This window comes from Phaenicophaeus curvirostris, chromosome 5, assembly GCF_032191515.1.
Source record: "Phaenicophaeus curvirostris isolate KB17595 chromosome 5, BPBGC_Pcur_1.0, whole genome shotgun sequence".
Taxonomy (NCBI): Eukaryota; Metazoa; Chordata; class Aves; order Cuculiformes; family Cuculidae; genus Phaenicophaeus; species Phaenicophaeus curvirostris.
In genome coordinates, this window is record NC_091396.1 from 37546111 (window position 1) to 37571737 (window position 25627).

Below are 25627 nucleotides of genomic sequence, written 5' to 3' on the forward strand. Positions count from 1 at the left end.
GAAGTTCTGACACTTTATGATTCAGCCCTTAGTCTGGAACTCAGGATTTTCTTAATGTGTTACATTATATTCCAAACATTAATTGTGGTCTTTATCTATGGTCGTATTTTCTTGTGTGTTAATGGAACATTACAACTCATATGTATAAAGCTATGTTAAAAATTTGCATTGAAGTCATTATATTCCAGAAGACTACTCATTAAGGTCAATCTAATATTTCCCTTTCTTCCTTAGAAAGTTTCCCAGGAGGCACATGTGACTTGATATTTGTTACATTAGACTTCTGTTAAATATAGAAAACAGATTTTTCTAGGCTGAAAAGATCTTTTTCCTCCAAAAAATAACATTTACAAACAGAAGAGGGTTCTATCTAGATATCTGTACATGCACATGCAATCAAAGTTGACCCTTCTTTTCCATGTCACTGGGTTTCAAATGGCAGACTGCAAATACTCAGTGTGGCGATGATTTTGGCTTATCATGCTGGTGTTTCTTGGCTGGTCCATAGGCATAGCCTTGTGTGGCCTCCATGGATTCCTTTCCCCTCTTGTTACTTTAATAGGACTAGATGAATTAAGTGAAGTGTTGCTGAAGGGTGCGTGTCTGGGGAGACAGCATGCTCAGAATGTGTGTAATGGCAAGCCCCTGTGTTAAGCAATGAAGATAGTCATGTATCGGACAAGTGTTTAACTGTATGCTGCTGGATTTCATAGTTTACACTGTTAATCTTAGTTTTTCAATTCTAAAGAGAACTTCTCTTCTTTCTTAACTGTGTACATTTCTCTAGAGAGTGTCTAATATACCTTAACAATCAAGAAGTTTGTCTTCTAACATATATAATAAAACTTGCAGCCATTGTTTTGAAAATGAGTAATGTTAGCCTGTACTTGGGAAAAGTAGCGATGTGCACGTCACTCGGATTTTGAGTTCAGTGTCAAAAATCTAATTAAATAATTGAAAATACTGCATAAAAAGTGGAAATCACTCACTGGGTCTGATTAAGGCTCTTGAGAAAAGTCGAAATTTGTGTGAATATTTTAATCTACAGTGCATATTACTCAGTAATAGGAAAAGTGAAATTCTGATCTAATGTCTTTGCAGTGTGGTTTTTTTTCAAATATACATTTCAGTGTGTTTAGTTTAGTTCTTTTGCAACAGACATTCGATGTCTTTTGTGTCACCATCTCATTTTGTGTTAATTTCCTATGAAGATCAATTTTGCAATACAACAAATTTACTCATGTGGATTCACTGCAATGTTTTCAAGAATACTAAATTAATAAACAATTTCTGTAAACAACCTCATTAACATGTCTTCTACTTTGTCCTTTGTTTGACATATTTCATATTTTTATAATCCACTGAACACTAAGCATTGTCCAACCATTTACTTGTAATACTTTGTATTTCTAAGAATTTTAGTAGTTCTCTAGAGCAAATATTTTTAGCTTTATTTTAAGCCTGATTTTGCTGGTTCTGTCATCCCCTATTTTTATTAGAGTGAGTAGTTATATGAAAAATAAGATCGGTTTCCTAAAAGTTTATTTTCTTGCTTTAGAAGACATTGCATATCTTAAAGTGACTAACTGACAGAGTTATAGTAACTGCAATTCTGTGTGTTTCCAGAAATGTTTTAGGAATTAGCAAGTCTATAAAGCAGTTTAAAGAAGTTCACTTGATCCAGAGGAAGGTATGATTAGATGAAACAGTGTTTCAATGCCATGTTACTATACCAAGAAATGAAAGGAGTTGCCCTCTGAAAATCAGAAAGCTTTCAAAGAGGTGTATAGAGTTATACCAAATGATACTGAGGACAGAGAAGACCTCCTTTCCTTTGTTGATCATTTTTAGTCGTTTATGTTTTCATCCAGTTTGTCACTGAAAGAATGTATTTTGGCTAAAAAAGTATTTCCCCCAATTCAGCTGTGAGAAACTAGAACAGAGTTGATGTACTGGGATCAAATGCCTATCTTTTAGTACGACTTTCATTGCTTCATGGAAGCAGAAACATGACATGGTCTCTGTGGTAGCTGGATATTGGACTTGATAGCTTAAGAGATATCCTCTGTCTTGCCAAAGTTCATCAGAAATTATTAGTGTAAAAAGTTTACCTCATGTTGGATGTCTTGGAAAGTTTGACACAAAATTACTCAGCCATTTTTGAAAGCAAAGCTGAGGAAAAGTATGTATATATTGTGTAAAAATAAAAAAGCATAAACATTTTCTTGAGAGGTTCTAATCACCCCAGTATATAGATGTTTAATATTTGACAGAGGGAAGCATAGGCATCATATATTGGTTTTTTTGTTATTTCCAGGAAAATCCACTGAAATTTAAGTGCTTCATAAACTCTTAGAAAGCCACGTGTATGTGCTCATTAGATGAAATCTCTGAAGTCTGTCTTCCCTGCCTGTATTCAGCCGTGCTTATCTGTTTCACAAGACTAGACTATGTCCACATCACTCCTGTGGAACAGATGATCATGCAGTATTTGCCTGATCATGTACAGGGAACTCAATGATTTTACTTGTAACTGTGGGGTGAGGTATCAGAAGAGGGAGACTTTTTTCTCTTGGTTTGCAGTAATCTTCCCAATGTGAATGAAGAAGGTTCTTGACTTAACTGTAGAAGCAGCCCCCAAATATATCTTATTTCCTCTTTTTGAGTAAGCATGTAATCATTAGGGTATAGCGAGAGATTTAACCTTATATATATCTAGCTGCAATTATTGTTGCAATAGCTCCTGCCTAGAACTGCCTGTAACTTGATTCTGGGAGGTAGAGTTATGTATTTCTCCCACAGTAGGAACACAAGAAGATTACGTATGCTTTTGCCAGTAAGCTACTGCAATTAAGAAAGCATTGTACAACAAAGTTGGCTATAACTGAAGTGGTTTTTATTTATTTCAATGAGAACAGCAAGAGGCTTGAGCTCTTAGAAAGTGGTTTTGGGGTGAGATTCAAGACTGGTGAGAAACAGATTTGGACATGAATGGTATTTCATAAAGAACCTTGTCCTCATTTAGCCTCAGCCACTGAGAGTTGTCTTATGCTGAATTTGGTGATGATACAGAGGAGCAGCTTATAATATTAGAAGATAGGATCAGAGAAAACGCATTGCTGGCTGAGGTTATTTACTGGAGATATTTTTTTTACTAATTCTGTTCTCTGAAACATCTAAATTCCCCTGTGTATTAACACTGAACTCAGGAGCTGTGAATTCTGCCAGGGCATAGCAGACAGATAAAATTTAGGCATTAAACAATCTAACATGCATCGTAATATAAAAGGTGGAAATACACGATTTAAGTTGAGCACCATATGTGCTCTAAATATGGAAAATGAGAGAAGTAAATATGTCTAAACTCAGATCCTAAAACAAGTTATGTGGTTCATGTGATGGACTCCCTGTGGGGAGCTTTCTAAGCACTGGAACAAAAGAATAGTTTTTCTTTGACTTATTCAGCACAAACATAATAACTTGCATATTTTCTCTTTTCTCCCTGTTTTATAGCTCCATAATAATCAGAGTTCAAACAAACTTCTGAAAAATCAGACTCTAGTTGAAAGCTGCTTTTTAAACATCTGTCTGTAGTAACTTTGCTTCTACACAGAAATAAGTTTCTGAAATCAATGTTGTAATTGGATTACCATCTTAATCATAAAAGTTCCTGTGCAACTTCCAACAGCAGTTGTACTAGCTGGTAAAATGGATCCTGAAATGTAAAAACATGTTTAAATTGCTGCCTAAGTCTAGCAGCTACGTTGCGGAACTACTGGAACATTAGCTGTTTTGCTCTTCATTTTGCTTCTATTACATATCTAGTTGGTGGCACAAAGGACCTGTAGTGTCAAGGCTGTGCCTGTGATGTTCAGCCACAGAAGGAATTGTGAGGGATACACTGGAAGTTAGAATGATAAGGGATCATCATGAGAATCTATTTCTGTTGCTCTTCCCTCCCCAACTCCTTCAAATTGTAAATTTGTAGGTGATTGCTCAAATCCTTTTGGAATGCAATGAATTTTAAGGTGAAGCAAACAAAAAACATGTGAATACTCAGCAGAGTAACCTCAATATTTCTCTCTTTTCTTTCAGTGATCATCTAGTCATCTATCTTTTTTCTTCTTACCTCTTTCCTCCATTTTTTGCCCATTTTTAAAAATTTTTAATTAATTTTTCCTAGTTTGAATTCTCTTAATTTTTTTTCTGTGGTATTTTTGATTATTTTTTTGTTCAGGAATTCATTAATTTGTTTTGTTCTCCTTAATTACGTTTTCTACCTTCTACTTCATCTACTCCACTTCGTTGAATTTCCTTTAATATTTATGAATTTGCTTTTATGCCTGACATAACTATTGTAGTATTCCTTGTGCTGAGTTGATCTTCTGGGGTGGTTGTGTTTGGTGTTTGGTTCTCAATCTACTACTGGCAGTACTACCATACTAACATATTCTGCACATTATAAAACATACATAAAAACAGAAATAAAAAAAAGAAAAATGACATAAAGATGAAATAAAGAGCATTTAAAAATATGTTAAAATTTTATTTGTTAATGATACAAAAAATATTTTCCTCCTGCAGCCCAATGAGTTGTCTCGCACACCCCCTGGAGATTATGCACCTCACTTGGAAACCACCATTCTAGATACTCTCAACCAAACATTGGTAGCCCCAAACATATTCTTCCAAAGAACACCTGAGTTCTACAGGCATTCTTAGTTTGTTATAACATTTTCCATGTCTGATAAGGGAAGAGGATTTTGAATCAGCTCCAGAATAGATAACACAGCAGTAGAATTAGTTGAAACAATAATTCCTCACATTCATCTTCCTCTTCTCTATTTTCTTACATTTTTTATGGGTTTTTTGGCTCATCCTTTTAAAGTAAGAAGTTCAATACATTTACAAACAGGGCAGCCTTTTATGCAAGGACATACAAGATCCTGCTACTAGGTTAGATAGAATTCCTGTTATGATCTAAACCTGTGCACACCTCCTTCATTATTATTGTTATGCTGTAACAAAATTTCTTTTAACATCATTCTAACAGAACTTCTTATGCAAGTCTGTGCTAGAATTTAGAAACTATTTAGGTCTGCATTAGTAATGTATAATTCTATAGCAAGAAATTATCTCCCTTTCGTTATAGGAGAGCTTGATTCTGAATGATGCTGAGTACTTCAGGATGCGTAGCACTGCTGCTCTTATTGCTTTATAAGTTTTGTTCTATCCTTTAATGATACGAACAGAAAAAATAACGAGAATTTCCCACATTGAATCTAGAGTTACTAAACAAGATGTATATTTTTAATACTTAAAAAATTATTGTCTTTTATTTCCTGTAAGAATAACGATATATGACAAATAGATAAGAATTGATGGAGCCTGACATATAAATATGCTATATGTGATCATTTACATGAATATGAATTACAAAAAAAAAAGGCCATTCAAACTAGTGAATACTCCAAAACAATAATCACATTTTTAGTTTTATTGAAATATTGCTTGCAGAGGTATCTACCCAATGTTTACCTTTTGTGACATTCTTTCCCCTGATTCAAATTTCTATGGTACTGTGTAGAATCAGGACCTTTTCTTCCTTTAGTTTTCATTTTAGAGTTCATTTATGCTACATGACTTTTTCCCAGATTAAGTAATTAATCTGCTCATGATGTCATGTTAGTTGCTTTAGCAGCAGTAACATTTTGACACATACAACTTTTTGTTGTATGTGTCAAAACAACTACAATTTCATAGCATGTCCAGATGCAGTAGGTGAATCAAGAATTTATGTAAAGCTGTAATTTTTAACCCACTTGTGTTTCTGTACTCATTTGAATTCCAAGATTGTCATCTTTCTTTTCATTTGAATACTGCCGAGATACTTTTCCTAAAGGTAAACCCTTCAGCATTTCATTTTCCTGTTGCTAATAATTGAATTCAGAATGTCACTCCTCTGTGGCTTCAGCTGAGTATAACTCTGCTGAAACCGGCAGAACTTTCTATGGCTTTCAAGCAGATCAGCTAGGAGAATTGAGCTGAGCAAAGCGATTTCTTCATCATGACAACTATTTGATCTTGTTGTAGTCATCTGTAAAATTGCATGCCCCAAAATAGCAGGTATGGAGTGAGAGGAGGAAAATTTGAGCACTACTGGACTGATGCTTAAAACATTGAGCAGTACTTCTAAGACTTATTTTTCTTTTTCAGATTGACCAACAATTTCCTGTTTATCAATTCATATATAAAAACCTCACAGGAATTTTGGGAATTTAAGATTCACTAATAAATGTGAATAACTTGGTTATAACAAACAGCCAGACTTATGTTTAGACCTAGAAATCTACTGACTTCAGGATAAAAGCAGGTTGTTAGTCAGCACAAGACTGCAATTACGCTGCATATTCTAGCTTTTTCTCTTAATGCCTCAAGCTTTAAAGGCTCATTTTATATATTTCCACCCCAACTGATCTAATTTTCAGAATATGCTTAGACATGATATGTTCAGCATTCATCCTCTTATTTATTTAATCTTGAATTTATTTATGCCTACATAGAACTTCGTCGGTTTCCTCTTGTTATAGAAATCGATCAACAAAATCATATTTCAATCACTTAATTCAATATGAATACTCCTGGAGAGATCACTGTCCAGTTCCTGATGGGATTTGAAGTCCTGCAGTATCTTCTGAAGATGACAACATAAATAACAGGTTTGCAGGGTATATAATGATTCAGAATTAATGACCAGAGTAAATTTGCTGGTTTTAGCTCTACCAAATAAATATTTCTTTATTCTTGGGTTTTTAGTCCAACTATAAATAGTTGTTATGTCCTACGTGATTTGATAGGAAAGAAATACACATAGACAACAATTTCTGGGCTTGCTCCAGAGCCTATAAAGTCAATGATATGTTACTAAGTATTTTGGTGCAGTCTGTATGAGCTCCTAAACTCTCTTCTCAGGACTTCCTCTCAAACATATAATAATTTTTCTGAAATTCTTTAGTTAATACCCATTTTTCTTACACTTGGATACTTAGAACTCACTGCAATATTCTAGGTGTAACAGTTTAATTTCTACAGCAGCCATTTAGACAATTTTTACATGAGTTGTCATGGGACCTTCAATGGTAATCAGATCGACCATCTATGACAGAAAAAGGAAATGATGTAGATGAGTTTTATAGAAGAGAAAGTATTTTTTTATCAGGTTCCAAAAGCTTTGACACAATTTACATCTTACAAGAGGTTCTGTATTAAAGGCCTTTACCTTTAAAATTATGTATATTTTGAAAGTGCCATGGATTTTAATTGCCACTTTCAAAAAAATACATTTAGCATGCTAAATATAGGGAAGGCTGGAGTTACTGCAGTGCCTAATTCTTAGTTGCCTGTCATTCAAATGGGAATCTAGAGAATTGACATAGGTGAGTAGGTTCCACCTAAAATATATGAGTTGATTCAGGCACTGGAACATGCCAGAAAAAGCTGAAGTAATGATAAGACATTTAGACCTAATATAGTAGAAACACTAAATCCCGGGATGCAGCTGACACACTCTTCCTTTTTGGAATTAGTGTGCTTGAACTGCAGAAGCCAGCAGATGGATAGCCTGTTCACTTTGAAGCCAAAATCTAAAATCCTTCTAGAAATTTTCAGCATCTTTTCTTCCTCAGACTTTTAACAGGACTTTATTGTTTCTACTGTTGTCTTTTCTTTTAAGTGCCATTTGGGAATGGAGAATGAAGCAGAGGGAGAGAGGAGGCTTTTCCTTCTCTGTTCTATTACAGATTAGAGGTCAGAGTACACTGGTAGGATGTGAGACACAAATTTAATTCTCTCTACAACTCTTAGTTTAGCATCCTAAGCCCTATAATTCCTTTGAAGCTTAACAGAGAAAATTCTGCCTCGTTCTGTTTCTGTGGGCCTCAGGGTATCAAAAAGGAAAGGTAGAGAAAACATGAGATGAAATATGGCTCTGCGGTCTACTAGATACACTTGACCGAAGGTGTCCTGAGAATCTGCTTTCATTTTTTTAATGCAATGTCCATGTAAAGCCTCTGTGAATGGTGGTGGGCAGAGCAGAGGCAAGTAATGTATTGGCTAGACACGCTAAGCAGTGACATGGCTAGCAAACATCAACAATGAATGGATGGTGCAGACAGCAAGATCAGTAGCAAAGCTTTGGTGTGGTTTCTCAATATCAGATGGGGTTTTCCGTGGAGGATAACAGGGTAGACAGGGCAAGGCAGGGCAGGGATTACACCAGGTAGGTCCCAGTCCCACAGTGCCTGAGTCAGGCAAGCAGGACTGGAGATGGTGGCCAGACCTGAGCAAGAGTCCAGATCATAAGGCAGCATGATGGTGATGAGGCAGGTCTGAGTCAAGCCAGAAAATCAATCAACAAGACAGACTTCAGATCCACTGGTAGCCAACAGATCTGTAACAACAAGGCTACAATGTCAAGGTTCAGATGGAGATCAGAAACAGGGACAATGAGGGGAAACAATCATGGCCCAAGCATGACTGGGCAGGACCATGGGGATGGGGACGGGATGACCTCAGACCATGGAAAGCTGGAGACTGGCCCTGCTGTAGCATTGCTGAGGCAGGGGCCGATGATACCCAGGGTCTGAAACAGGGTCCTGGTCTGTCAACAGGGAGGAGGGAGCCCCAGGAGAGGCTGCAAAGGAATGGTCAGGACTGTGAGTGCCCTCAGGGCCATGGTAGATACAGTCTTCAAATGTGGTTAAACAAAATTAAATAAAGTATGCTTTTTTTCCTTTACTCTGTCATTCAGCCTGCATATAGCCTGAATCCTTTGAAATCTTGGTCCTGACTGTTCCTGTTGGAGGATAACATCAACGCCAACCTCCTCTCTGTGCCACTGCTCTCTACAGAGTATGGCTGATTCAAGAACTGGCAACCCCACTCAGCAAGCAACTTTTCTTTTTTAGTGATATTTACTGAGTTAATTTTACTGAGACCATTTTTTCCTCATTTTGAAGTGCAGTATGCTCTATTTGAATTTTTCTACGTGTCAAACTTTGTTAAATGTCTGTCCAATACCTTGGTCTATCCAAGACATTTTGCACTGGGAAAAAAACTGCTTATCATAAGAATAATTCCTCTGAGAGCAATAATGTGTCCTGGAAGTTGTGATAGAATTTTGCAAAGTAAACATGTAAATTTTCTTTGTGGTGGCTGCCTTTGCTTGTATTTTGTGTATTATTTTAGAAGATATTTTATGGGAAGATAATTGCTTTATGAACCATCAAATTGACCTTTTTTTCCCAAACCTTTTTTCTACTATGCTTAAGGCAATAGATTAAAACAATTTTTGTTTTTAGTTTCTTTCAGCAACATTTTCCCCAGTTGACTTAAATGATGAACTTTTGCCAATGAGATTTTACTGATGCCATCTGGTACTTCCTTTATTCTTGAATCACTGAGATTTTAGGAAGATTACCTGTTCCTTAAATATGCATTTAACCTTTCAATTTTAACCATCTTTTCCAGGTTTCCTGTAGGCCCCATTTAAGTATTGGAAAGCTGCTATAAGGTCTCCCTAGAGCCTTCTCTTCTCTAGGCTAAACAAGCCAAACTCTCTCAGCCTGTCCTCGTATGAGAGGTGCTCCAGCCCTCCAATTGTCTTTGTGGCCCTCCTCTGGCCTTGCTCTAAGAAATCCATATTCTTCCTGTGTTGAGCACTCCAGAAGTGAACACAGTACTCCAGGCAAGGTCTCACAAGAGCAGAGTAGAGGGGGAGAATCACATCCCTTAACCTGCTGGTCACACTTCTTTTGATGCAGCCCAGGACATGGTTGGCTTTTTGGGCCAGAAGCACACATTACTGGCTCATGTTGAGCTTCTTATCCACCAGCACCTTGGATTGACCTGACCCAGGTGTGGAATCATGCACTTGGCCTTGTTGAACTTCTTGAGGTTTACACAGGCTCACCTCTCAAGCCTGTTCAGGTTCCTCTGGATGGCATTCATTCCCTCCAACATGTGGACTGCACCATGCAGACTGATGTCATCAACAAACTTGCTGAGGCTGCTCTCAATATCACCATCCTTGTCTCCAAAACAGATGTTAAAAACCACCAGTCTCAATACCAGCCCCTGCAGAACACCACTGGTCACCATTCTCCACTTGGACATTGAGTCGTTGACCTCAACCCTTCCAAGTGATCCATCTGTCAGATCTATGCCTCTCTGAGTTAGAGACAAGAATATTATGTGGGACAATGTCAAATGCTTCGCACAAGTCCAGATAGATGATGTCAGTTACTCTTCTCTTATCCACAAATGCTTTAGCTCCATTGTAGAAGACCATCAAATTCAACAGGTGTGATTTGGCCGTGGTGAAGCCATGTTGGTTGTCATCAATCATATCCTTACTTTCCAAGTGCCTCAGCAGTTTCCAGTAATATCTGCTCCATGATCTTGCTGGGTGCAGAGATGTGACTGACCAACCTGTAGTTCCCCAGGTTTTCCTTTTTTTTTTTTTAAAAAAAAAAATGGGCATTATGTTTTCCCTTTTCCAGCCAGTGGGAACTTCACCAGACTGCCACGACTTCTCAAATACAATGGATAATGGCTTAGCAACATTATCTACCAATTCTCTCAGGACCCACCGATGCATCTCATCAAGTCCCATGCAACCGTACACCTTCACGTTCCTTGGATGGTCTTGCACCTGATCCTACAGCAGGCAGTCCTTCATTCTCCTAGTCCCTGCCTCTGTCTTCTGACACTTGTGTGGTGTGGCTTGAGCCCTTGTCAGTGAAGACTGAGGCAAAAAGTCGTTGAGTACCTCAGTCTTCTCCATATCTTGGGTAACCAAGACTCCTGTTTCTTTACAGAGAGAGCTTGCATTCTCCCTAGTCCTCCTTTTATCACCGATGCACCTGTAGTAGCTTTTCTTGTCCTTGACATCCTTGTCCTTGAAATCCTTGTCCATGTTTAATTCTATCAGGGTTTTAATTTTCTTAACCCGATCCCTGGCTGCTCGGACAAATTCTCTGTGCTCCTCCCATGCTACCTGCTCTTGCTTCCACCCTCTGTAGGCTTCCTTTTTATGCTGAAGTTTGTCCCAGAGTTCCTTATTCATCCATGCATGTCCCTTGGGGGTTATGCTTGACTTCCTCTTTGCAGGAGTACACTGTTTATGAGCTTGGAGGAGGTGATCCTTGAATATTAATCAGCTTTCTTGGGCCCCTCTCCCCTCCAGGGCTTTATTCCATGGTACCCTAACAAGCATATCTCTGAAGAGGCCAAAGTCTGCTCTCCTGAAGTCACAGAATGTGAGCTTGCTGCGCACACTCCTCACTGCCTAAGGATCTTGAACTCCACCATATCATGGTCACTGCAGCCAAAGCTTCCCTTGAGCTTCACATTCCCCATCAGCGCTTCCTTGCTGGTGAGAACAAGGTCCAAGATAACAACTCTCCTTGTTGGTTCTTCTGTCACTTGGACAAGGAAGTTATTATTAACACACTCTAGGAACCTCCTGGAATGCTCATGCCTTGCTGTATTGTCTCTCCAACAGATATCAAGGTGGTTGGAGTCCCCCATAAGAATCACAGCTTGTGAACATGAGGCTGCTCCTATCTATTTGTAGAGGGCTTCATGTACTTGCTCTTCCTGGACTGGTGGCCTGTAGCAGACCCCTACTATAATGTCACAGTCCCTGCCTTCCCTTTAATCCTGACCCAAAAGCTCTTAGTTGGCTCCTCTTCCATCCCCAGATGTAGCTCCATGCACTCCAGCTGGTCATTGACATAGAAAGCAACATCCCCTCTGCATCATCCCTGCCTGTCCTTCCTAAAGAGCCTGTATCCCTCCATTCCAACACTCCAATCATAGGATCCATCCTACTGTGTCTCTGTGACGTCAATGAGATCATAGTCCTACAGGCATGTGCATATCTCTGACTCCTTTTGCTTTTTCCCCGTGCTTCGCATGTTTGCATAAAGGCACTTAAGTTAGGCCCCCAGAAAACCTGTCTTACTGGCTGTAGATCTGCCGTGTTTTTCTTCAGGTGCTCCCCTGACGACCTTCCTTCTCTAAGCTCTGGGCATCTACTGCTAACACTGGCATCAAACTGGTAGGAGTAGGATGGATAGAGGTTCCTCTCCCCCGGCAACTTTATTTTAAAGCCCTTTTCACCAGGTTCCCAAGCCTATGACCAAGGATGCTCTTCCCCTTCTGCAACAGATGGATTGCATCAGCCCCCAGTAGACCAGTTTTCTGAAAGTGAGAATATCTTTGTATTCCTGATAGCAGCAGTAGAATCTGTCAGTCTTGTAAAATGGTGTTTCTTGGGAAGGATATATCTATTAATTGTGGCAAAAAAAAAATTTTTCTGTGTACACCACAGATTCAGAAAGCCTTTTGTGCTCATATTTGAGAAAAATGGCATGCTTATTCAACAGCTCGAACTGGTCTTCAGAAGTAAGATTCTGAACAGTTCTTAGAAACTGGCTTTGACACGAATTACCATAGGTGGTTGTGACCCATAGAACTTGCAGAAGGACTTACAGTAGGTGACTAGACTAATCTGGAAGGTTACAGCTGTGTACTAGAAACAGCATCATTGGTAGTAGATTTGTATTCTGCTGATGGCACTGGTATGGTAGCAGTTGTGATGCTAAATTTGAAAAGGAATACATACATAGACTATGAAGTCCTGATCACTTTCTATAGAACATGACAGGTGCAGAATCTATGGCAAAGAAATGTTGACAGTGAGCTTGGAGGAGACTGAAGGTGGAGTGAGACAAAAATCAGGGTGAGGAAGTGCCTTCAGCTGTGAATTTCTGAGCCTGTGTCTTGCTGTCTCTCCCTCTCTCTTACTGTTCTCCTTTGCCTTTTTTAAACATCTAGGTGTTAATCTACATAATTTATATACTAATGAAACAATTTCTAACTTCCCATGTAATTTTATTATGCTTCCTGGGTGACCATTCTGCAAATCTGAGGTTTTTACAGTCACATAGAAGAAGGTAATATAATTTAAAAAACCCCAAAAACTTGTCAAACCATCTTTGGTACATCTAGCTATTATCCATTGCCTTTTGAGTTGTTGTTTACTAATAAGGTAAACAGTAAAAGGTTTACTAATCTCTTGCAGCCAGAGATTCATCAATTATCAAATGATGATTGGTAATACTTGCTCAGCATGCATAAAGATTTTTTTCACGTTCCATCTGTTCTAGTGTTTAGGTCAGATGTGTTTACTAACTGGAAGAACAGCCAGTTGAAATGAGACTTAGAAATACTGTTAGAAATACAGCCCATCAGCTTCTTAATGTATCACGACCCAAAAGTATCTCTCAGAGACACTGCATAGGACTGGCAACTGAGATACCTGCTGGCAACAGCTGAAGTGTTCAGGACATACTTGAGCTGCTCCATGTCCCTCAGTGCCTAAGACACCCTGAGGAGCCTAAATTGCAGCAATTTCCCTGGGCTCCATTTTACATCACAGCAGCCTGCAGCCTTCACAGTATGAAATGCTGGAGTCCTACCCTGTCATGCCTGCCATGCTCTGGCTTGCAAGAGAAGCACAGTGTTTTTGGAAGCAAGGTATTCTTCCTGTGCAGGCACAGTGCTTTTAGGATCTCCCAGTACTGTCTGAGCCCTCTTTTCCCTGCAAAGGGAGTGTAATGGGAATAAGAGTCCTGGTCTTTCTTTGTAAGTGATATGTGGCAAATAATGATTCTGGAGAGTCAGAGACTCAGAAGCATAAATTCCTTTTACTGCCACTCAACTTCACTTACTTTGCCCCTGCGTAATTCTCTCACCTTCATAACAAGATGTTTTAGCTGCATCTCTAACTCTCAGTACCCACCTCATTATTCTATCATTTCAGTGCACACTTAAGATGTTTTAGGTTAATTATAGACATGCAGCAGTGCATGAGTGAGTGAAAGTAATGCGGAGAGATGATAACAGCCTGCAACTATGTGGAGGGTTTAAATTCTGAGAAGACTGAGAATGTATTAAGTATGAAGCGTGGATTGTTATGAGAGTGAAAGAGACATAACTGAGAAAGGAAAAAACTCGATGGATTCTCTAGAGAAGTTTGCTTGACAGTGTGATTATTAAATTGGGAGACTCTCCTCTAGGAGAACACGAGAAAGATTTCTCACTCGGGAGGTTGAAAACCTGATTAGAAAAGTGTAATGGAGCTTTTCATAGGGAACAAATTAAGGTTCGTGGTGAGAGCAGACTTGCCTTTTCTGGCTTCTCTTTGTATATATATCTGCATACACACAGAGACAGATTCAGAACTACACAGATGTAGATAATGATGTATGACTCCTTTGTGACAGTGATCCATTCATGACAGTGATTCATTCATGGCAGTGATATTGATGATATATCATGTGTTTGGCATTCTCATCTCATCAAGAATTCTGCCCATCAAGAACACTCTGCTGTGATGCTTCTTATACTTCGAAAGCACATATAGCTTCAAAAAATGTCATAGAACTATAGAAAACCTGTCAATGTGGCATTTACTTCTTATTCTTAAAAAAGTAGAATTTCTTCCAAACATTACACTGTCCTGAGGCTTAAGAGAGGTAACATTTGGCTTTGTGGTAGGACAGATTTTACATGTCATCATCCATTTGATTTTGAAATAGCAGATTTTAAGTGAGAAATCATCTTCTCAAAGACTTGCTAAGTCAGGATATACTGTACATACAATAGTTTGCTGCATTAGGAAAAGGGTTTTTTTATTGGAATATGTACAGACAATAAAAGAATAATCTGGAGGACTGAAAAAAATACAGAGAGGGCTTGAGATTTTCCGTTTCTGAATGCAATGTTAATTCCTATAAATAATTTGAAGTCTGTGGCAATAGGGATTCTATGCTTTAAAGTTTTTGAAGAATCAAGACTTTATTTTTAAGCTAAATATTTTTTTCATTCAAAAACTGAATAGCAGTTGTGGGGATTTCTGGCCATCATAAGTTTGCAGTGACATATTTTAATTCAAATTTTTGCCATGCGGAGGGAAGAATTCATGTTTTGATTTTGGCAGCAGTCACAACAGTGTATTGTTGGCTGAATAAGACATCCAGCTTTGCCTGTGTGCATATGTCATACCTATACATTATTTGGCTACCCCATTAATATTGTGCACACACTGAGGCTTCATGCTCCTGTCTTTTCAGGATGTTTTAGAGTATGTGCACATCATGTCCACTACAGACTTGTCTGCTCTCCCACTAGTGTCATAGTGCCAATATTTCCTTTGTCTCTGAGGTCATTCCCAAGGCCTAAGTCATGAGAAGTGTACACAGCATGACTGACCCTGGTTAGTCAGATGCTAGAGTATTTTTCCTCTAGGTGCATAACACACATCAGTAGGTTTCTGCTTCTTTGTTTGCTTGTTTGATTTATTTATTATTGAGGCTGTGATATCACTGTGTTGCAGAAAGCAGAATGATTTTGGCCAAAGGAATATATTTAGCTGGGTACTTTTCAAATGGCTATGAGGAAGCAGATGTGATTTTGGATTTACATTGTGTGGTGCCCTTTTCATTTGACCTTGCAATATACAGCAGTCGGGGATTGATGAGCTCTCGAATGTATCAGGATCCTAAATGAGAGTCCCACTGGATTAGAATTTAAAACTTGAGAAAAGAGTAGATGCTTAGTTCTATTTAGTTCTACCCCATGTTAAGTTCTAAAGTAAACAAGAAAACTCAGACCGTTTTTTTTTTTTTTGTAGATTTTGCAGGGAGATCTGGCTCTGTCTTAGTTTCAGCAAAGTGTCTTTCTCTCTCTCTAGCCAAAGGGAATGTAGGATGTGACAGGGAGGGTCTGATTGGGGAGGAATTCGATGTAGCTATCAGCAGCAGGCTTCTATGTAAATAGCGTAACACCTCTGAACTGAGGAACAGCTGAGATAACACTGCAAACTAATCTCTAGTGCAGGAGAAGCTGGCCAATCCCTCACATTATATGGTTTCTGTAGAAAAGAGGTGCTAGGGAAAAAAGAAGCAGATTTAATTTATGTTTTGCAACTTACCATGCAGTAAAATATGCTGATTTTTTTTTTTAAACTGAAAGCAGCATACGGTAAAGTATCCTTTCTTTGAAATGGTACTCTGTGCCAGGATGTATATGCCTGTACATCCTTGCATATATATAAATTCTCATATAAACAGGTATCATTATCACAAAATATTTTCAACTCTGCTACCTGTGTCTAACCAGTTCAGAGGAATATTTACTCACTTGGAGTCCTTATCCCACCAGTATTTATTTTGTTTGATTTTTCATCAATACCAGAAAAGCTGAAGGTTGTCCACAGCAGAGGCACTGAAGGACAGTCTTTCCCTGTTTTGACCTTTTAAGGTCATTATATTTCACAGTCCCTCACCTTCCTTGCTTAGGTAGCTAAGGAAAAAAAAAAAAGAAAAAAAGCATAGGCACATATACACACAAACACACATGTTTATACAATATAATACAATATATATGTGCATATGTATCTCTACACATATATTAAATATACATACATGCACCTTTATATGCAAATAGTGTCTCACCTGAAGCTAGCTGTGTCCTCAAGTCATTTAAAGTAAAGCAGGAGCTATCAATAGCCAATAAGTTTGTTGCTACATCTGCTTCAGAGTTGTGCTCAGAATTGGGAATAACCCTAAGACAAACTGGGGCTGGGGTGGAGTTAACCACCTCATTAATTGTGCTAGAAACAAGGAAACTGATTCCAGTATCTCCAGTTTCATAAGAAATTAAAGTCTAAGAGTCTCTGACGCCCCCTTTGGATAAAGTTCAGAAATGAATAGTCAGTGATACCCAGTTCTTGCACCCTTTGTCCGAGCCAAACCACAGTGCAAAGGCATCTCTTACACCAGCATCTCCCCACATCTTCCAGACTGCTGGCTGGGTTGCATTCACAAGCTCTTTCCTTTTGCCTCATGTAAGATTTATATAAACATTTGATGCCGTCAGCCCTTGTACGGCATCTAATAAATGGGACCTGTTTTGAAGAAGTTGAGTGGAGAGGTGAACTCTTGGCCTTTACATCCCCAACCTTCCCTTCTCTCTCAAACCTCAATTCTTTTTTCTGCTGTTACGTCTTACACAGACAAACGTTGGGCAGTTTATAAACTGAGCTCCCAAAGGGCACTGTGTAATAATGCAGCTCCTCTGGGACACATGCTAACAGGCTCTGCCTTCACATACCAGGCCAAACCCACTCAAGGGATGCCTCTCAAGATTTTCTATTTTTAACAACAACAACAACAAAAAAATCCTGAAGATAGATGGATTTTCTAGGTTCCACTGCTGGAACAAATTATCAATGTGGATGTTTCAACAACTGAGCAGGAAAACAACTGTCGCATTACATTAATACCATAGCTGGTTTTTGTCCAAGCTGTTCCTATCTCTCATCCTCCACCCTACACATATTACTATGCGTTACTGATCCGATCTGAATTAAAAGAGCAAAAAATTGGGAGTTTAAGTATATGCATATTAATGTGAATTAGTAGATCCCACTCGGTGCTGCAGATGTCAGCCAAAGGCAGAAAGAAACACTATTTTTGTTGCAAGCGCTCATCAAAGTTTAAAAGAAATTGAGTGTGCGCCACTCCTTCCTAAGGCAACACAGACAGCACATGTAGCAAAGCCTCAGTTGTCAGCACCAAAGTAACCTCATGGGTCGTCGATTAAACAAGGGGATGGACTGGCTTTTTTTTTTCTTTTTTTTTTCCTTTTTTCAGACGAAAAATGAAAAAATGAAAAGCCGGTGGGGAGAACCCCCCCAGCGCAGCTTTCCTCGCCCCCCCCCCCCCCCCCCCCCCCCCGCCAAGCCCGAGCATCCCCGGCTCCAGGCGCCACGTTTCTGGGTGCACCTGGGCGGGCAGCCGGCGGCTGTTGACACCTCGGGGCGGCGGTGGGAGAGCGGCCCCCGTCCCCCCAGCCCCAGCTCCCGGCCCGAGGGGCTGCGGGGCTCCCTATTTGGCCATGCTGCGGGCCGGGGGCGCGCTGCCCCGCGCCTGCCTTACATGGGCCGGGCGGCCGGGGCCGGCAGGGGTCCATTCATGGCTGCGCGGCCGCTGAGTGGCGCGGAGCCGACCAAATAAGGAGAAGGTGGCTGCCCCGTCCCGCCGCGGCGCCGGACGACGCTTCCCCTCCCGGGGGGTATAAATCGGGGCGTCTCCGCCGAGCCGGCACCCAGGCTCCCCTCCGCAGCACCCCCCCCGCCGCCAGTGCCGGGCTGGTGAGTGCGGGACGGGACGGGACGGGACGGGACGGGACGGGATGGGATGGGATGGGATGGGATGGGATGGGATGGGACGGGACGGGACGGGACGGGACGCGCATCCCGGTTATAGCGTTTGTCAGCGCTGGGATCAGCGCTCCCGCCGCCCGACGGGGCGCTCCGGTCCGAGCTCTCCGATTGCGAACGCTCCCCTTTCTGTCCCTCTCGGTGGCCCGAGAGCGCCGCTGGTGATGCCCCAGCGAGCGTCCCGCAAGCCGGGAAGGGAACCGCTGAGGGATGTTGCGTAAAGCGCTGCCGCCGAGCATCCTCCCGGGAGCAGTCGAATCCCCCGCCCCGGGAGCAGCCGCGCTGGGCCGGGATCCCGGCAGGACGGGGCTCTGCACGCTCGGCCGCGCTGTTTTTCAGATCTGTGCCTCCCTCCGAAGATGTGTGACGACGAGGAGACCACCGCGCTGGTGTGCGACAACGGCTCGGGGCTGGTCAAGGCGGGCTTCGCCGGGGACGATGCGCCCAGGGCCGTGTTCCCGTCCATTGTCGGCCGCCCGAGGCACCAGGTAAACCCAGGGGACAGCGCCTGGGCCGGAGCGAACCTCCCCCTCTATCCAGGAGTTGCTTCCACTTGCCTCTTCCCTCCTTTGACTGAATTTGCGCATGATGCAGTTTAAGGCCGCTCTCACCCATCCCGTCCAATGTTTCACCCAGCAATCGCCTTCTTTCAATTCCCTCAACTTCTTTTGTCCGTCTCTGATTGTACCTTCTCGTCATTCTCTAAGCCTCCTTTTCTGGGTTCCCATTTCATTCTCCTCTTTTGTCACAGTTATATCAGAACATAGAAAAAACAGCACTCTTTCTCCTACAATTTTCTTGGTAAAAAGTTTGTGATGCTTTTTTTTTTTAACTAAAATGTTTGCAATTTCTGTTATTGTGAATAAGTTACAGCTGAGGCAGACTATTTTCTTTCACTAGAAGGTTCATTTCCCTCTGCATCTTCTGGTTTATAAACTCTTTTTGTAAGTTTCTCCTTCTTTTCCTGCTCATAATGTTGTGCAGTTTACACTCAGTTAAACTTTTGGATCAGAAAGAAGTTATTGAAAATAAGAGGTACATTAGAAAAGGGGGTTTGGGGGGAATCCTTTTATCTAATTAAAGGAAGGAGGATTTTATGAGAAAACTTCAAATCCTGTTGACTTAATATTTCAATAATACTTAATTGTTTTCCTAAACAGGCTTTTAGTGGTGTGACTGCTTGTACCTTTATTGAAAATAGCATAGTTGTCTGTGGTGTAATTGGACTCTGTGATGTTGTCTTACCTCAAATAATGCTTGCTTGTATTTTCTTGTCTTAGGGTGTTATGGTTGGTATGGGTCAAAAAGATTCCTATGTAGGCGATGAAGCTCAGAGCAAAAGGGGTATCCTTACTCTCAAATATCCCATTGAACATGGCATCATCACCAACTGGGATGATATGGAAAAGATCTGGCACCACACTTTCTACAATGAACTCCGTGTGGCCCCTGAGGAACACCCTACCTTGCTCACAGAAGCCCCCTTGAACCCTAAAGCTAATCGTGAAAAGATGACCCAGATAATGTTTGAGACCTTCAATGTACCTGCTATGTATGTGGCGATCCAGGCTGTCCTGTCCCTGTACGCCTCTGGCCGTACAACAGGTAAAAACTAAAAACCTAAATACTATTTAGATTTTCCCTCTAAAAAGGAAACCTCCTTCTTTCTACTCCAGATAGGATACCCTCCCCCACCCCCGTAAATAATTGAAATGAATAGAAAACTAGGTACTTGTAATTTACAGCTATTGATGATAACAGTGGCAAAAAAAGCTGATACAAAATACTCTGTGGACAGAACAATGTGGATCTGTCTGCATTGCTTTCAAAGAAGCGCTGTGGAACTGACTCTCCTGCCACTGGTCATGATGCATCTGGGGAGGCATTTCTGTGAAAATACTGCAGTTACACAAGTATTATGGTATTAATACACAAGAATTAAATACACAAGTATTTAAACAGGGCCCCAAAGATGTCCATTATTGGATCGAGACAATCGCTATTGCAAATATTTTTACTACTCAGTGTAGTAGCAGCAGCAGGCTGATCATATGCATTAGCTTAAAACATGTACAGAACAACTGTTTTATGGGAAAATTCACACCAAACAGGAATGTCCAGGCAAGCTAAAGCAGAGGGAAGGGGCAGGATCTTTATGTCTAAACCAGAATGATATTACTTTATAATGCCTGAAAAATCCTAGATTTTGTTGTGTTTCTTGCTGTTTACTGTACCTAACGTCTCTAAGCGTTAACTAGATGATTGGAACTGCTCTCTGACATTTCTCTCCAGGTATTGTTCTTGACTCTGGCGATGGTGTCACCCACAATGTACCTATTTATGAAGGTTATGCATTGCCCCATGCTATCATGCGTCTGGATCTGGCTGGTAGGGATCTGACTGACTACCTCATGAAGATCCTCACGGAGCGTGGCTATTCCTTTGTTACAACAGGTCAGTCCTGCAGCTTTGCCCTCTTGTGAAAATGCTCATATCTCTTCTGGCCCACCTTCTTCCTCTAGTAGTTTCCTTCTCCAAACCTTGATTTGATTCCCATATATCTGCAGCTGAACGTGAGATCGTTCGTGATATCAAAGAGAAACTGTGTTATGTGGCACTGGACTTTGAGAATGAAATGGCCACTGCTGCCTCTTCCTCCTCTCTGGAAAAGAGCTATGAATTGCCTGATGGTCAAGTGATCACAATCGGTAACGAACGCTTCCGCTGCCCTGAAACCTTATTCCAGCCATCCTTCATTGGTAAGTGTTACTAGGAAATTCTTCTTCTCGTAGGAGGTATGAATGATTCAGAAGATCTAGAAAGTGTCCCACTCCAGTTCATGCTTGTCTAAATTTGTCACAAAATCAAACACAAATAAATAATGAATTACATCCTCTGGTCCATGTAAGCTGTGCTTGATGTGAGCTCAGCTGATAATTAGCTGAGTTCTGGGCTTTTGTTGCAAGTTTTAGATCTGGTTTTAGGGTCACGTTTTTTTAGTGATAAAATGTACAGTTAGCATACCATCTTTAGCGAGTGGGACTTGATGATCCTTATGGGTCCATCCCAACTTGAGATATTGGATGATTCTGTGTCACTCGTGGCAATAATAGCTTTCAGTGCTGTATTTGTAAGGCTTAACAATTAAAACAGTATCTGACTCCATGAATAAGTAAAGTATTTGGGAGGGGACAAAAATGGAATGAAAGTGTGTATATATTTATATGTGCTGTAATTAAACATTGTCATGGTCAAGATAGTAAGCTTTCCCATTTGTGAGTGCAGCTGATGGATATAGCAAATGCTTATACTTCAAGTCCTGCATAGTAAATGCAGTTGTTCATCAGCTGACATCTTACTGTGGATCCAGTGTCAGCCCTTTCAGGAAGCACCTGTTAAAATTAATAAATTGGAATGCAACCTACAAACCCTTCTGGTTTCTTTTTCCTTGCCACCAGGTACTAATATCCTGGTTATATCTTGCCTCGATGTTTATAAAATATATAGACTGTGTTTTGTATAGGCTGGAAAAAAAAAATCGTGTTACTAATGTCTTGTCTAGGTCTAATTCAGCTGCTTTCATGGGGTCTTTCTTGCTGTCTGTTCTGTATTCAACTAACGCTTTTTTTGTGAGACTCTGATGTAACCTGATATTCATATACTAAATTAGTTTATCTTATGTGTCTACTTCTTCTCTAACTGTATATTTTGAGTGTCTACTGTCTTATTTCTTCTCAAGGTATGGAATCTGCTGGTATTCATGAAACTACCTACAACAGTATAATGAAATGTGATATTGACATTCGTAAGGACCTGTATGCTAACAACGTCCTCTCAGGTGGAACGACAATGTACCCTGGCATTGCTGATCGCATGCAGAAAGAAATCACTGCACTTGCTCCCAGTACTATGAAGATTAAGGTGAGGAATTTGACTCTGTACTATAAAATGTGGGTAAGGATGGGAAAAACATCTACATAATTGAATTGGGATATAGGAACAACTTAAAAGTGAGGTGAGATCAGCAGCTGATGGGCAAATGAGAATAAATTCCATTTAATCAGCATAATTATATTGATTAGAAGCAAATGAGAAAAAAAGAGAAACATGGTTATAGATTTTCTTAAGGAATATTACATGTATTGTACTAGCTGCTGAAGATCAATGCTGTTATTATATGCAAGTTCTTTATTTGCTTAAGGAAATTTTAAGGAAATTAAGGAATTGATGATATGGGTTGGTTGTTCAGAAATTCAACTGTTAAATGAGGATTTTGTTGCTTATCTTTATCCTAGATCATTGCCCCACCTGAGCGCAAGTACTCTGTCTGGATTGGTGGCTCCATTCTAGCATCCCTGTCCACCTTTCAGCAAATGTGGATCAGTAAACAGGAGTATGATGAAGCTGGTCCATCCATTGTCCACCGCAAGTGCTTCTAAGCACTTTTTCCTTCAATTTACTTCCCACTCAGGATGACGACAATATGCTTCTTGGAGTCTTCTGGCAACCCTTCCTGAACTCTTCAGTCATTGTACAGTTTGTTTACACACCCGTGCAATTTATTTGTGCTTCTAATATTTATTGCTTTATAAATAAACAAGATCTGGGACTTGCAACCTACAAATATTTGTCTTTTGTTTTATTTGGTTAAAAAAATGAGACTTAACAGTCGGGGATTGGAAACTTCTATCAAACCTATCAATGCCTTTACTGCATGCATGTCCTTCTAAATGGTGTAAGTGTGTTAAATTGTGGCTTTCTGTTAGTTACAGTTTATTCTTCATGATTTTAGTTTTGAAACTTGAAACAAAAGAAGCATCATCTCTCTCTCTCTCTCTATCTCTATCTCTCTCTCTCTCTCTCAAGCCTGGCAATGAAATAGCCTTGAAGGCAGACCTAGTAAGTGGAATAAGTGGAAAGGAACCTCTCATAGCCATTCACTGGGTTTAGAAATGTTTCTTCTGTTGCATCTCTTATAACACAGGTATTTTAATATTAATTTATTGAAAGCCAAAACTTCTGTAAAAGAATTATGTTAATACATTTAGAATGTGATTTACAACTAATTAGCTTAATCTTAAAGAGGCATACAATTATCTTCTGTGGGCTATAAATATTTATGACAAAGCAATAATTCAAACTGACAGCTCACTCTTCTTCACCACATCTTCAAAGCCAGAGATAAAGAACTGAAGCCTTTATTGTATTAATGCGCAAGAATAAAACTTCTGCTGTATAAACATACAATTGTTTTAATCATGATTATTTTCACATCATCATGCATATGTTGGGCAATTCTTGCTAATATTTGTTGCTATTTGACCCAGATACTACGATTATAAATTGCCTATTTCCTGTGGGCTTTTGTGTTTTTTCAAAACAGTGGAACCAGTCAGTGTCATAGTTTGAATTATGCACAGCCTGGAGTTCACCTAAACGTGACTTAGGAAATCAATTAAAGAACTTATCAAGCTGTGCATGTGGTTAGTTAGGCACATAGTCAGCTGAGAGCCATTACTGGTGTTTGAAAAGATTAGATTTCATGCTAATTTTATATCCAAATGACAGTTAAAATTCCCCAGATAACAGGCAGTTTACAAAGCTGAAGAGAAACTTTTTCTGTTTTCCCCACCTCTTATTTTCTAGAAAGGCATTAAAACTGGCTGTAAGATGCAATCTGCAGTTAAGCAGATCTGATTTTACTCTTTGAAGATAAGATGTGTTTAGTATCTGTCTTCTATTTACTTATCGTTAGAAGACATTTTAATGAGATGCCATCGTAATTGCCTACCAAAGGCTTGCAGTTGAAATACTCAAATATTTTTAGACATATTTGCTTTTGGACAGAGAAGGTGGATGAAATTGTTAAATATAAATAAAATTTAAACACAAATATGAAATTGTAAATATTTCTACAATTTAAGAGTAAATGCAGACTTTTAAAGCAAACAAAATTTGAAATTTAAATACATATGAAATGTAATTATTTTTAAAATTTAAAGAATATGAACATTTTAAAAATTGTTAAAATAAATATGAAAATGAAATAAAAATAGATATTTAATTTAATTTTCATAAACACAAAATTTAACGTAAATATGAAATACTTATCCTCACACTGCACACAGTATTACTGGAACACTGCTACAAATAGGCCTTTTAACAATGCAATACAAATTAATCTGTGAATATCTCAAGGCAAAGCCAAAAGCTTCCACTGTTCTTAAGAAGGTTTCCAGAGCAGGGAATCACTTTGAAGTTCACACTATGGAGAGATTTTGTATATTTTAAAAACACAGGAACTTTTCTAGATTTCTGATCATCACAAATTTAATTATTCAGACTTAAATGACATTTGCCACTGACATTTGCATGTTGTTGTTCAGAACAATTGTACTTTTCTCCCTTGTTTTTCCTTGCTAATTTGAAAGACTCAGCTGGTCAGAAAGGTCATCTCGGGTACTAGTGTGAATTACTGGGGTGATACTGGACATAAATTGCAACTAATTGGAGCTTAAAATGTTAAGCAAGCATGCAAAGAGCATGCCAAGCCAGACCCAGTGGATTCCTGACTGACTGGCTCTGGTTGATAGGTCAGGATTGGCAGGCGTACAGCTGGCACCATAATTATGGCTGTGAGCAGAAGTTCACCCTTGAGCATGTGGGCATGAGGAGGAACTGAAGGAAGCTGCTGACTGCATGACTGATGGAAAAAATTCCTTCCATTGGCCTTTTTGGAGTTTGTAATTCACAGTTTATGGAAATGGATATGAGAAGCAAGGATGGTGCAAAATGGTGATATGCTTGCATATATGTAGGACATGACTAAAAGTATCAATGCCTTATCCTTTTCTTCTTACAGAGTGTTTCCAGATGTATTCAGATTTAATGCAATAATTCCATATTTTGCCATTAAAAATCATATTCACACTCAGTGCAGTGAAAACTTTAATAGTTCAGTGGGATGGGGAGTATGATAACTACCTTTGGAAGGAAAATTAGATCTTTTAAACAAGGATAAAGCAACTGATCAATTTGATTGAGAGGAATTTGGGTATAAAGTCACATAATCTAGGATTCAAAACACCTCTAAGAGATGCCACTGTTAAAGTTTACCCTCTTTTTATGTTTTGCAACAAACCTTAATTATAGTGGTATAAATTTTTTATGGCAAATGAAGATGGTGGAATGGGATGCAGAAATTAACCGGAGAGCACCTATGAGATAACAAGTAAAACTATTGTAGATACTTCCTTGAAAAAAGGCAAATTGAAA

At 39.6% G+C, this 25627-nt stretch overlaps 1 protein-coding gene across 1 annotated transcript; it reads left to right on the forward strand.

Annotated features, from left to right (window-relative positions):
- The first annotated feature begins 18256 nt into the window (after positions 1-18256).
- ACTC1 (actin alpha cardiac muscle 1) lies at positions 18257-22976 on the forward strand. The gene is made up of 7 exons (XM_069858352.1): positions 18257-18283; positions 18692-18840; positions 19633-19957; positions 20645-20806; positions 20920-21111; positions 22092-22273; positions 22648-22976. The coding sequence occupies exons 2-7, from the start codon at positions 18712-18714 to the stop codon at positions 22789-22791; spliced, it is 1134 nt and encodes a 377-aa protein (XP_069714453.1). The 5' UTR covers positions 18257-18283; positions 18692-18711; the 3' UTR covers positions 22792-22976.
- The last annotated feature ends 2651 nt before the right edge of the window (positions 22977-25627 follow it).

What these genes read in the sequence shown, in the direction of transcription:
- ACTC1 (XM_069858352.1), top strand. Translation starts at nt 18,712, where the DNA reads ATGTGTGACGACGAGGAGACCACCGCGCTGGTGTGCGACAACGGCTCG. An exon ending in CGCCTCTGGCCGTACAACAG is followed by an intron (nt 19,958 to 20,644) that starts GTAAAAACTAAA and finishes ATTTCTCTCCAG; the next exon opens with GTATTGTTCTTGACTCTGGC. An exon ending in CCAGTACTATGAAGATTAAG is followed by an intron (nt 22,274 to 22,647) that starts GTGAGGAATTTG and finishes TCTTTATCCTAG; the next exon opens with ATCATTGCCCCACCTGAGCG.